General features: G+C 32.3%; 1 protein-coding gene across 2 annotated transcripts in view; it reads right to left on the bottom strand.

Moving 5' to 3' along the window:
* LOC120343354 (uncharacterized) overlaps positions 1 to 15,254 on the bottom strand; it is a 49,587-nt gene that overhangs the window by 23,722 nt on the left and 10,611 nt on the right. For both annotated transcript variants that reach the window (XM_078110610.1, XM_078110611.1), the window contains 3 exons: positions 10,247 to 10,319; positions 9,898 to 10,048; positions 8,528 to 8,659 (listed from right to left, as the gene is read on the bottom strand). In XM_078110610.1, coding sequence (XP_077966736.1) covers positions 8,528 to 8,659; positions 9,898 to 10,048; positions 10,247 to 10,319 — 356 coding nt within the window. The remainder of the gene's footprint in view (positions 1 to 8,527; positions 8,660 to 9,897; positions 10,049 to 10,246; positions 10,320 to 15,254) is intronic.

Below are 15,254 nucleotides of genomic sequence, written 5' to 3'. Positions count from 1 at the left end.
TTTGCTTATCATCAGTAACTACTATAAAAATGAACTCGTATCTTGGGCTACATTTTGAAAAATAATAAATTAAGATCAGTAATTTGAGAATCGATACCGGCATTATCCCAACCGTTTGAACCGAAAGTTCCCGGTAATTTATATTTCTGGTACTTTTTATGTAACAAAAAAAACCTATTCAGGACAGGTAAACAAGTATATGGGACGTTACCTAACGGTAGACAGCTTGTCGCAAACACAATGGTGTTTACCGAGCAAAGGCAGGATACAGTTATCCTGTTCTCGGGAAAATGCTGACAGTCGCCCGTCAGGAGTCGGTTTTACTGTGTAATAAGTTACCGGCTTAGAATAGGCAATAGCAAACAATGGGTTTTTGCATGCTATACAAGGATGTCATTGAAACCGCGACAGGAGCCCGCGACTTAAGTTACCTTTGACGACAATCAAAATCAAATAACACAGAAGAATAATCTACAAATTCCACGGGTAAAAGCAATATACCGCTATGATATTTTAACAACAAAAACAACACTATTAATACTTTCCATGTAAAATATGTTGCGATTTAGATTTGTTTGATATACACCGAAATTAGACGATTATGTCGACAGAAGCACACCTAAGGGTTGACTCTGCTGTTCGGCAATGTTCAAGTCGAATAGACATTAGTTTCCTGTCAAGACTTTATCAAGTTTCACGTAAATCTGACACTTGGACGCGGAAAGAAGACGGCACGCAATACGTCTTTGTGGCGTGGACTCGCATTACGATATCTTTACACTTCACTCGTTTTCTAGACGAAGATCTATGATATGCTATATCATAGATCTATCTACCCTTGTCCCTGTATGGCCATCAATAAAATTTATTTGCAGAGGCCCAGTCCTGTCACAAACATAGTAGATGTGTCGCAATTACTATTGATCACATATTTATGCGCAGCAAAATGGGATGTCGATATTTCACTTTCATCCATTAAACAGTGATAAATTTGATGTACTCCGAACTTGACATAGTTTCGACTATTCAATACGCTCTTGCCGGACGGTGAACACCGCAAATTCGATGAATTGTTTTAGGATCGGAATCTCTAATAAAAAGTCCCAACTACTATGCTACGCATCTTGGCCATCATTTCAACTGTTAGTATTTCTTATTTTGAGCATTTTTAATTTTTATTCGAATAAAACGCACATCTCTTTAACGCGACAAGGAAGAGAGCTTCATATCCATATCCATGGAAGGCAAAATCTTCAATAGAATAATTACAAATATTTCAACCAAACGAAACAAAATATTAGTCTAGCCCAAAACTAGATAAATTCTAGTTCAGAAAATTTGATTAAGTTGACGATAACCTAACAGATACTTTCCCGTATTCACATTATAATGCTGGAAATGCCTTTACCTTACCATATTATTCACTTAAGCAATGCCTTATTCAAAACCGAACTCTCTTTACCAATGTCAGCATCCCGTATAGTAAATGCACTCTTTGAATAACCCTACCTGCAACTACAACCGCACTCTCAATTGCCCTGCACCGCGCTATTCCAAAATACAATGGCACAGCGAAAGGTATATTTTGCTTTTTTTATTCCACCTATTATATTGCCATCATTTTTATATAAAGCTATAGAGCATGTTCTATTCACGCACTATTTCCTGCCTTTCTATGAGCAAGTAATATTTAATAATAATGTTGTATTTTTTCTTCTTAAAATATTGTGGGTGTTACCTAAATATGCTCCTGCAGAAAAACCACAAGATAGATTTTTGCATATTTAGGAATTTAAGAAGGCAAGACAACATGTAGTCTATATGTAATATAGAATCCGAACGTTACGCTTAAATATGAATTCCCAGATAAGCTCGAGTGTTGCGAAATCAAAGATATTACATTTGCCTTCTGTTTTCTTAATCACTCATTCATTCTTTCCATCTCTCACCCGCGTTATAATTCGAGGTTAACTACCACCGAATGTTGTTAGCAATCACAAATAAGTAAATCTTCCTTCGGTGCAAAGGTTTTATACGCGTGTCTCACATGCAGTCCGAAAACGTGTCATTTTAATCCAACGTTGACCTTTTTACGATTTCTTACTTTCTATAAAAGATGACACCATAAGTAAATACAAGTCCATTCTACGAATGCAAGCTTAATGATTTTCATCGTTAGACATTAAGAGCATACTTTTCACATGATTTTTTTGCATTTATACAAATTATTTGCGCCATCCGTTTCCTTCGAATTACTTGGTGATTAACCGCCACTTCTAAAAATTTAAAGTCGCTGAAGCATAAGAAATAAATACATTAAAAAGGATCACCCAGGAGGAGTAAGTGAAAAAAGAACCCGATTGAAATTTGGGATGAGTTGTTTTCAAGCGGAGTACTTCCCAGAGTGGGGTATATCCGTACATGGTAATCATGAAACACATAACTCAATTACCTCACACCAGTAATTTGGAGTCTACAGTATATCGATCATTCAATTTTTGCAGAAAAATGCTTGATAATAAGGGAGTATCTGTAGGCCCAGAAAAAAGATTCTTAGAGATTGAACTTTTTGATGGTCAAAACATTCATTCACGACGGTTACGTTACCATTCGTTTTCACATTTACTCTTTCGTAACTGTTTAAAAAACGTTGTTGATGACGTTCATTTGGTCGCGAGGTCATGCGCAGGCTAAATGAAACATCTGCGATTAATTACATTTGATATTAATCTATTATATTTCTCAATACTATGAAAAATATTGCGTGCGTGTATGCAGTTAGCGTTCATATGATCCATATTTAATGCAAAACTGGCTTCTATCATGCAAAGATACAACAGGGAAGAAACTTCACATTCCAATAAGGTAATTTATCACTTTTAGAGAAATGAATGTCCTTGAATAAACGCGAAGAAAATTCATTTCATTAGTTTATATTTATAGGCGTAGAATACTAATTTTGAAAAATTGTATGTAAATTTTTTATTCATATAATTCATTTTTTTCTGCTATAACATATATCAACCTTATAGCTAATTTATGGATGGGTGTACTGCATTGTGACATCAACGCAACTTTCGATGCAATGGACAGCTAAGTAACGAAAAACACTTCATATAAAAACTATTATTAGAAGGCTGTCAATAACGACAAGTTGAACTTCTCTGATTAAATGCACCAGGTTTTGTCCGTTTTGATATATTGATATCCAATTGACCACATTCTAATTGGAGTGGCGATCTGTAACTAATCGTCAAACTATTACGTAACGCTTTTTTGAAATTGAAACGCCAATAATCGCTTTAATGGAATAACCGCATATTGGTACAAAATTAGTCTTGTTCATTGACAAAAAAAAAGGCTGTCTTAAAGTATGTTTCTCGGATGTTTCTTAACGGTGAACCAAACGAACATAAAAAGCATTTCATTCTTCATACGATAGCTGTTCGTGACCAATACTGTTGATATCGTGACAGTACGTATATTCAAATGTTTCGTGTATGAGGTCCGCACGAAATAAAAACATTTTTTTCTGAAAAAACGCCGCGGACCTTTAACGTCGTCGCTTGCTGAAGCAATTTTCATTGGGGCAAAATTTCTCTACACTCTTCTATCATTAGAAATTGTAACGACGAACTCTCGGTTCTGGGAATTAATAAATATCGCCGTCGACGATGCAGCCGTTCACCGAACGAAGGCGTTGAAATATTTTATTTACTGGGATTGATGACCATCTACGTGTATATCATTTAGAAATACATAAAAGTGGTAACCAATTTTCTTTCTGAGAGTCAAAAGAATTTTTATCTTGACATATTCAAATTTATTAGAAAATGGTCGAAACTAACTGATATTTTTGGGTAATTTAATCTAGATATGCGAAATCGAAATATATGGATAAAATCGGAAAGCGTGGTTTTTGACATTATTTTATAAACCTAATTTGACTGTAATTGAAATCATTAATTAAATCCGAAACTTTTTTATATTCATACAACTCAATATAATTTATTAGAATATATATTTACAAACTTCATATCGAATATATTGAATAATATTGAATATTATAAATATCGTTTCACAGTCTTTCAGATGATGGAAAAGAGGTAAATTTGCAATTTTCATACAAATTGACAGATATAACAGCTTTTTATCGGATATACGAGGCCTATATTTGCTTAGGCTCATTTCTTGTCTAAAAGAGAAAATATATAATGAATTGAGAAAGGGCAAGATTGCCGCGATCCCACTAATTCCATTCATGTTGCATATTAAACCAAATAAGCATTTTACTTTAATCGTGTTCAATATAGTTCTCTTTTTAGACCTATTTGATCTTCAGAACAGTTCGGCCGGCATTGGTGGCGAAATCGCACAATATCACACCTGACATCAAATGTAATTGGTAATGCATTAATTAAATAAAGAACTTACACCGGAAGACACGCGTTTCATCATAATTCGGACAATGTTAAGCTGACATCAAACCGTGGATGTAATGACTTGATCAAATAATTCGTCAGTTAATTCTTGGTTAAGCCGCTAATAGATTTTACTATATAACATTTACTTTACACCTTAAACAATCGAATCAATGCTTTAATAATTTTTTGGAATTGAAGTGTAGTTAAGCTAGTTCGTTCGTATTCTTTGAGTGTAACAGATCAGTGTGGGGAAAAGCGAAATAAGTATGACAAAATCTTTCAAGTCAGGAGTTACAATAAGATAATATTACATCGAAAATCTTGATTTATTTGTATTATAAATCACTAAGTGTGCGTCGGAAGTTATAAATCGTTTTCAAAGAAAAAAAAAGTGTTTTTCATTATTTATGGTAAATAATTTTGTAAAAGAATGTTTTGAAAACATATATAAATTGCTGTTGAAACGTCCCCGAATCTCTTGCAATCTTCTTAAATTCTCGTCATTCGATAAGCCCAAGTATGGTCAAGCTTAAATTATATCCACTGTGAACTATAATTAATATATTCACAACCTAACTGATAAAACAAATTCCAGGTCGTGATATGAGGATTCTCTATGTCTTAGAACCATTTTCAATTCCAAAGTATATGACTCATATGAAAGTACAATCGTCGCAATCACGAGACCGGAATGGAATTTTCCATGACAATGCAACATCATATGTGTATTACATATAATATTAATTTGGTGGTTCCTGTTTGATGATAGTATACGCTATGCGGGCCATCCTATTTCGCGATTATAAATAATTATCTATAGAAAAAACTTGTTCTTTGGCAGTGGAATCACGTGTGAGTTCATGGTATCACGCCAATGCATGATGTTTTCAAAACCACCTAATGACACCTTTCGAAAGTCTTCCGCCAATAAAAAGCGTAGATATGGAAATTGCATAGGAAATGGTTTCATGGAATTGCACACTTGCCATTATCTCAGAAGCAAGCTTAAAAATAATCAAAGCATCTTAATCTTATCTTTTCTTGAAATGTCAAGGGCGTTCTATAAAAAACGTATAAAAAAGTAACAATAATAAAGTATGAGGTTTTGTTCTGTCATCGCGTCATTTAACCTATCATATTTATTCAATTAAGATAATTATATTTATAAACGATTTACATGCATGACTATAATTTGTTCAATTTTTTTTTCGGTTTCTAATATCAAATACAAATTTACACTTCCTTTCATGAAGACACCGAAATAAGTTCCGATTTTCAATCATTAGTGTTTACCATTTTAATTCCTACAAACTAATGTCAGCGCAACATTAAAATATTTCTACTAATTTTCATATATGAATTTAATTTATGTGATTTTTCTAAACGAAACAGAGAATTTGAAATAGTTTAATAATAGTTTGCCTTTTTTATTCTGAATCTCAAAGATGCTAAACCTGAAATTGTACCATTAATTAAATGTGTGGAAATCGGGAAAATTTATTTGCGGAAACATTGAACAATAATGACAAAGATTAATTGCTCCGGACACACGAATCTTGATGTTCATAAAACACAAATTCCAAGAAAATAATTTGATCGAAAACTTTGGATGAAAACGAGACTGCTCTCTGTTTGTTCGCATCAATAATTGAACTGTATTTAACAAGTAGATGGGTTCATGGTTATGACCTTGCATAGCAAGCAAAATGTTCATCGAACGTACCGAAACCATCCCACATCCCTGTACTAATTAGTGATGATGTCATGGCACAGGGACAATGAGGTGTCACACGAACGTCTATCAGAAAGATACGATTTTTGTGCGACAGTCGATCATAGGTGGAAACTTGCATACCCTATAGTCATTTTGTTGCAATTTTTGACAAAGTTCGGATGTCCGTAAAAACCTACAGACAGACATTAGGTGACTAGACCCAACAAAAGCGTCACCGACAGTGTGAGTCCAAATTTGAAAAATTCCAATTGATCATCAAACTAAATTTTGACAGCACCATCGAACTGCGTCTGAATATGCTGGTTACTCAATACATTTTTAAAAGTTTTGTGAAGCGTACAACACGTGATTTGCAATGCAACCTAAACCTAAGGCCGTTGACCGACAGTAAATTGTTGGGGAATCTTTTTCAGTAATAACATGAGACAATTAAACTAAACACAATAGCATAAACTCAGAAGCTTGAATGCGTAGATATATAGTGCTGGAACACTGCAAAATATCCTAATATTCTCAGAACACAATATATATCAATGTTAAAAAGTAATAACAAAAAACTGCTGTGGTCTTTGAATATGAATTTATATCTATGAAAACCGATAGTTTATATAATATATGACTTAATGTTTGCTATATATTATATATTTAAATATAGACTCAGTATCGCCCTGATTCCCGGGTAAAAAATAAGTCAATGTTTTACATACTTCAATCTTCTGTAACAAAACAAAAACTAGGCGCGGAACGATATGAAGAAATACACACATACTCGGGTTTTCTATCAATAAAACTTTGGGATTATCGAATATAACTAAAGATTTACTCTATAATCCATACAAGTTCTCATGAATATTCCTACTAACGATTTAGCAAGTATTGGAGTGTTACATCAGTTTTTAAATTTTTATATATAAAAGATAAAAACTAATTTATAACATTTTCAGCTTTGAATAACGAACACTATATTTACCAGAAGATGAGTTTTAAAAAATAAACCAGCAACTTCAATACTATATTTTTAGAAGAAATACAATATTTTAAATTTTGAATTTCTCATAAAAATGTTCGTACTTTCTCGGACACAACTGGGGGCATACTATAGAGTCTAGCTAGATCGTCTGCTCTAAAATGGAAATATATCCTTCGTTTCAAAAATACTTACTCAAAGCGGTGTGGCGAGGAATTGTAACAAGTTGAACATAACAAAGATTGAGTAAGTCGCTGGTGACCGCTTATGAGAAATGTGTATTATTTCTAAATTCGTTTTTTTTTCTTTCTATCAAAGCTTTATAAAAACAACAAACCCATATAAGTATGCCCCACAGATTATTGGTGCATTACAACCTAACTGAAATATGTGATAGTTCAAGCATAATCAAAATAGTATTTAGTTTAAGCGCGCTTCTTCTATGGCCCCATCTCGTAGTGATATGATTCAAAAACATTATCTGACTGGGTGAAACTTAAATTGTCTGATTCTTCTTTTTACCCCGCTTCATAAACATTAAACATGACACGAAGTTTGCATAACACAAAAGGTTTTGCAGGTATACATAGTTTGCTCCCGTGAGTAATTTTATTTTTATTTTCGTTGTTTTCTTGTTTGTTTTTATTATGAGGGAAGTGCAAATGCGTGTGTATTGTCGGCGCTCCCGCCTGACACCTTGCGCCATGGGTTGACTCAAAACGGATGTTTCATTCAAAATTTTGAATGAAAGCGGGAAAAATAATACGAAAATATTATAGAAAGTCATCAATCTCTATACTGTTATAAAATCGAACTAAAGCTACAGATATATCCACGTAATTGGCAATCCATGTATACGTAATGTCACCGCGCCACTGAATACTTTGAATTTAGGTTTGGTCAGAATGTTTTTTGTTAGGTGCACTAAATAGATAACCACCGCTAAATATACGAAAATAACGTTCAAGGCATATTCTACAATTTCATCGAGTTAAAAGAATTGTACATGGAACTTTGTTGCTGGATCTATCTAATTGATTTAGATATCTAGCTTTTAACAAAATCGTTAAGTTCCGTGTCCCAGTGTTGTACAATATTTCTGATTAGAGTATGAAAGGCAACAATCATATTAGCAAAGTTTATTCAACACCGATTTTTTGTACAACGTTAAAGTCACTACTTTAGTTTGTGCGAAAGCAATGCCAGTACATAATTTTTAGTTTTTCCAGACCGGAAAGAACAAAAGATTGAAACAGATAAACAGATTTCATTACGGTGCATACTCGTCGCTAAATGTGCGCAACAGGCAAATAAGACGCCGATAAGAATAAATACATTCACACTTTTAAAGTATAGTTGCATGTCTGACTATATTGGTCGAAAATATAATAGTTTATATACCTGTTGGAATTACAATCTGATTCGTCTTTTTCTTTAGAGTAACAGTCCTTAGTTGACGATGGTGAATTACTGCCAGAAGGAATTGATGAAGACTTCAGTCCTCCAATACACTTCTTACTGCTAATATGGGAGCTGGAATGAAAGATTGTATTATTTTCATCACAAATGTTTAATAGGAACATTTTTTATTTTATTTTTTTCGTCATGATATGTGATTATTATCGGTTCTAGTCAGCATTCGTGCAACTTGAGTTTGTTTTTGCTTTAGATAAATTATAAAAGTTTTTCCATGATATTTCATATGTTGCTTTGCAATATTTTATTACACTTTTCTCGCTATTTTATGATGTTCTATATAACACGTGGAAAATCTTCGCATCAATATGTACACGATTTCATAAAGTAGGTCGCATATGACGCTGAGACCGCCACGATTGACACGTTCTATGTGGAGTCTCCAATAATCACATCGCGTTGGTGTGCACCTCAACGGTCACGAAGTTACTACCTCGTCGCATATGGATCTCTAGTGGCGTCACCTAACGTCGCCTCCCGAGAATGCTTTATCATCGTGCGCTCAATAATATAGAGATGTATATAAGATTATAAATATGATGTGATTATAAATATACATGGCCATACTATGTTTATTGTTGGTCGATGAAAGATCCTAATTTGCCTTCAACTGTGACTGTGAATATTTTTATTGTTCTGTGTTTTTATCAAACAGGCAACCTATTTCTATCACTGGGGAGAATTCCAGAACGTGTTAGGATCCAAAACGGTTTCGAGTGATATGAAAAACAGATATATTTGTTTATAACTTAAAAGTGCAGTTCCAATGGTTAGCCAAACTTAGACCCTATTTGGTATCTGAATCTGATATCTATAATTAGTTATAAACAATCGTTATGTTTGCAATATTGTTGCCTACAATGCATCACTCATCTATGCACACTTCATCGCTACTATTCGATAGGTTTTTGTTATTCTTAACATGTTTTGATTCATGTACGTTCAGTTTTGACGTCATTAGGTCATGAATTTCTGTCAGATTTGAATCAACAAATTTAAATTAACAACCGGAAACACCTGAAAGACAAATAAGACTCTGACTGTCAAACTTGGTCCACTCAATTACTTACTCATCAAATGATTTCAGTCTAGTTTACGTGACGTCGTCAATTGATAGCATAGCGATTCCTTTATTAGGATCTACTATAGCGAGTTCGTGAGATGACAATGATACGAAATACTTGGATCAGAAAATGACATATATATCAGAATATTGAAAACTATGGTCTTCGACAGTAAGGAAGAAAAACAGAATTAGAATTCTAATTGATACTATATGCAATCTGCATATATACCTGTACGATCCTGAATGAGAAAATCTCTTGCTACAAGTGGGATTTGGACATTCGTACGGTTTTTCTCCACTATGTATTCGGTGATGTTCTGTTAAATGATGCTTGTACTTGAATGCTTTGCCACACTCTTCACACTTAAACTTGCGGTTCTCTGAAAAGTATATTACTTAAAAATATATATTTCGATGAAATAAAAAATCCTTAAAACAGCGGGATATCGTTAGCCATCCTTTTGAATCAGATGAGATCGCTATCAATAATTTCTTGTAATGTTTATGGAATCTCAAAATATCCATCAACCCACCTGCTGTTGTTAAATATACAGTATAATATATAGAATATTAGAAACCTGTTGTATGTGTCAGCATATGTCTTTGCAGTCGGTGGATGTTGATGAAAGCTTTTCCACATACGGTACAAATCTAAAGTATAAATATAGAATCATTTAATTTTGTATTTAAATAAAATAAACATGTATACCAAAGTATATATGTTTTGACAGATACTGCCTGTAAATTTTGCACACGTGAACAAAAAAAAAGAATCAGTATTTGACAATTATTTTTATAAAAAATCATAAAGTATTATTACAATCAAAACAATCTGTTCATTCGTTTATCCACTGCTATTACGTCAACAAAATTATAACTTCTAATATGGAATTGAACAAAAATTTAAGTTATAACCATTTGACTCAAACGTGATCATCGTGGTTGGCAACTCGGTCTCGATTTCGAAATCTGAAATACCCCGAAACCTTGCCTCATGTACGGTAAAGTAAGCATCTTTTAAGACAAACAACTATACTATCTTATGTCTGTCAGGCAATAATATTGAGCCATTTTTGTTTGCATAATATTTCTAGGTATGTGAATACATACGGCAAATAAAGTGGAATTTTTTGAAATTTAGGTATCTTAACATGTTTTGTCGCAAATATCACATACTAGAAAACTACACGAATGATTATTGCCTACATTTGATTTGACACTGTTCATCATGTGTGGTTCTAAGCTATTCTTCACAGTGTTTCATCTACGTTTTGATTTTCATAAAAATAAAAAAGACAGGAACAACGAATATTCTTTTTTTTTGCCAAAAATATGCGATAATTTACTGCAAAATAATATTAAAACTCAAATGGCAACATTGATAAATTGTTTCACTTCCGGCTTTCACTTCACCTTTAATGAGATTTCATAAACTGTGAATGAATCATTCGAAAAGTAATTAATTATAAACACTGAACTTTAATTTTTATTAAAAATAAGCAGTCACAGGGCAGCGTGATGATAACTCATATATTCGAAGGTGAAACTACAAAAATTGACAACTTTCCATCATGTCATTTTACAATTCATTATTGACTTTCATTGAATGTCATAATATGTTCAAACTTTACTTTTATCATTGGCTTTTGTTTGATTAGATATGAGTGTTAATTAACTGTATCATGTTGCACCAAGGTTCTAACTTATTATAGAATATTTATATATTTCATATATAATAAGAAATAATTTTACCCGAAAGGGAAAATGTATTTATTTTGAAGATTTCCAGAATTATGTTGAATATTTCTATTTCAAATGTAACAACATACACCAAAAGATATTGAAATCTGACTTTAAATAAGAGAATACATCGAAAATCTGTAATATTCAAGCATTTTACATGATACAGATTCGAAAACTCAATCGCTATTGAAAAATGCAACTAGAATATTTGTAATGAAATATAGTAAATTTATAGTGAAAGAGTTTTTTCATCAAATTTCTACCACCCCAATTGCACTTAAAACCTTTTATTAAAATTGTACCGATTTAATTATGTATAATTGTAAACTGTAAATGCATGTAATAGAAAAAGGGAAGCATTGTGCAAATATACGTATATGGTGCTGTAGCTATCTCGTAAATTTTCTCGTATTGATATCAATAACTGCAAAAAAATAATATTAATTTATTTTCTAAAAATACATCAGATATAAAACAATGCTTAAGACATTTAGGCATTACCTCACAGATCGTGATTATTTAACTAAATACATGGGCAACCTCAACATAATGGTATTACATACACGCAAAATGTTGATTTGAAATAGATTTGTTGCTAAATTGAGTAAACTATATAGAATGCAACCAGTTTTTTAATCAGCAACGAGTTTGGAATTGAATTGGACAATGATGTCTTGTTTCACAAATTATTTTATAATGTTTATTAAAATGGTTTAATTCATTTTTCGAATGTACAGTATGATATTTTTAGTTTAATACAGCATAAAGCGCGATAGCTCAATAAGGTTGTTTTGCCAAGTTTTTAAACTATGTGCTTCTGTCGAGACAGTTGAAAGGAAAACACCTGAGTGTTCGTGACCGATAGATGGAATGTGGAATCCTTCCAATGGTGCCAGTTAATTAATTATTGGATTAAAAGTAAAAGTATAAATTTGAAAGTGCTTATATATATATATATATATATATATATACTAGTCTAGACTACTAGGTCGACGCCAATTTTAAATTTACGTCAAATTTGAATTCCTCATCAAAAAGTCGTGAGCAAATATAAGACAGGACAAAACGGCCTTTTTTTAAAAAAAGTTTAAAAACCAGTTACCGAGTTTCTCTGACATTTTAAGGTCACATCGAATCGTCTAACTGGCATGGGTAACAAAAGATTGGAAAGTCTCTCCATGTTACCCGTGATTAATTATATTCAATTTCAGTACAAATAAAACTAATTGCACATTTAGATTGAACTCAGGTCAAAAGGTAACGGCAGCAACCACTCAAAAAATGCATTTTGAAATTACTTTGTAGACGTCTGCACGGTGCACGTTTTCGGGATCTGAAGTGATTCCAACCCCATTTCCAAATATTGAAAAATATGTAATTAATTTATTTTTTTTTACAAATGTTCGTTATAGTCTGGAAATATTTGTAAAGTTTCAAAACTCACAAAATTTGTTTCGTATTACGATGTGATTAATTGCACTTGTGGGCTAAGAGGTCAATTATTACTTATAAAGTGATAGCACGACTAAAACTTTCATATCTTACAAAAAGCTTCTAACACGTCATGCTTTTAATTTGTGGAGTTTAAATCTAACATAGACACAAAGAATTGAATAAAAATACCAAAAACCGCTTATTAAATACTTCTACGAAAATGAAGAAATTTCATTTTACGATTGGACATTTGAACTGCTGTTTGTGTATGATTGTACCCAAAAGTTTAAGTAATCTAAGTTTAAGTAAGACGCTTTGGACAAAAGTTATGCTTAATTTATAATATGGTTCAAGTGGCCTGGTTTTGTTTTTATGTCCCCTGTATTTTGATAATAGGCGAAAACAAGTCAAAAGTCAAAACCCATATGTATTAATTTCTACGTTGGTTAGACAGTGACTTCGTAACATGATAATTTGAATAATGCATTTACCGGATAAAAAATGAGTGGGAAGGTTAGAGTGAATTATTTGTCCATTGCTTAATGTTGTTAGAAACTTGTACGCGTTACAAAAGTTACATAAAATAAAAAAAATGACGAAAGCTATCTGAAAACTCCACACTGTCATGCGACCGCGGTTAAATAATAACATGTGTTGAATAATAACATCACACATGCAGAAATTAACCAGATATTGAAAGTTATATGCAAATGAAAAATTGCAGCAAATTCCGTTGCATTATGAGTCGTACAAGCATTACATAACTGTTTTATATTTGTAAACGTATGTGATATGGCATCATACAATAGCCTTGGAAAACTCACATGCTTATTATTGAGCAATATTGTTTCATTTTCAACTCTAAAACCACTCGTAAAAGCAATTTATTCATCTACATTACGTTTTGATTTTATATCTGAGGTAGCTAAAATATAAAACTCGAACGTGCACAAAGATTCCAGGAATGAATTATATAAACAAAATTTCACCTTATACATCCTGTGTATGTAAATTACATTTTAACTATACAAAATAAATATAAAAAAGAACATAATCTTGAATCGTCGAATTTTTTTCTTTTTAAGTCTTAAATATAATTATTATAAATCGTGATTCCAAATTCAAACCGTAATGTTTGCACGTTTGTTATTGGGCATTCCTATCTTTTTGCATTTATATGACCGGGACAAGACGTCTGCACAACATATAACCTCTCATTAATTAAGCTACTTCCGCTGCATTCCTTATTCCCTTGTCAAATTTGCACTTTCATTTTGGCATATGATTATATTTCATTTTGTATTCTCATAAACCACGCCTTAATTGATACGATAATAGTGAGCCGAAAGTTTTAGTTGCATTTCTCACATTAAATTTCAGTAAGGTTGTTATCTAGTTCTGAAAACATGCAGTTTCACTCAGCATTTATATTGTAGGAATGAGTTGGTTTATAACTTTCATAAACACAGAAAATTTAACTTTTCAAACCATTGCGTTAAAAAAATGAAAATTTTACCATTTCAAGAAAGTGTCTCGAAATGGTTTGATTGCGTTAATCGTTGGCAAAAGAGTGCGATCTTACAATTAATGAAAGTAACATGATATTTAACAGCTTGCATACTCTGATAATAATCAGTGAAGGAATATATGAAGCATTGATTAGTGAGTTAAGTGTTCATATAAAGTAAATGGAAAATAACCATACTGCTTCAGATACAGTTTTTACATCAGAAGCTACCAAACAAAAAATTAGTTTTCTGGCTTAAATAGTTTCTTGTTGTGATTCGAAAATCTTAACAAATAAGAAAAATTTGAACAAATTCCAACATTGAAGTTCCAATTTCATTGGAACCTAAAAATTTGGTTATATTTTAATGGCGCAATACGATTACAGAAGCCAGGATAAAGCATAGGTCATTACACGGAACACACCGAAACTTCAGGAGTAATGTGATGTTAGTCGAACGGCACGTAGTTAAATCACGACTTTCTAAAATAATGCCTCTCATTTATTTATAATGTAACTGTAATGAGTCTTGTAAACAGAACTCGAAACCTATCGTAAAAACATTTTAGTGCCTTCCGGTATGAGGTATGGAAATTTCTCTTGTATGAAAAATGCAATGTTGAAAAATTCATAACTTATCATGTGGGATTCGATCAACCTGAGACCAAAAATAAGAATGGGAGTAAAAACGATTTGCTCCTAGTACATTTAGATATACTTATAACCACCAACGTTTTAAAAATTCGATTGCAATTCAGGTCCAAATTCACTTTTATTCGTAATTGTGGTTATGACCGTTCAGGTTAAATGAAGCACAATATCACAAAAATCATCCATCGAAGTAAAGAATGAAAATTGTTTTGTGAACTATATTTTCTGTCTGATAGAAGTACGTTGATTGC

This window comes from Styela clava, chromosome 3, assembly GCF_964204865.1.
Source record: "Styela clava chromosome 3, kaStyClav1.hap1.2, whole genome shotgun sequence".
Lineage (NCBI taxonomy): Eukaryota > Metazoa > Chordata > Ascidiacea > Stolidobranchia > Styelidae > Styela > Styela clava.
Note: the sequence above shows the minus strand (reverse complement) of the source record. Positions and strands in the feature narration are given on the sequence as shown.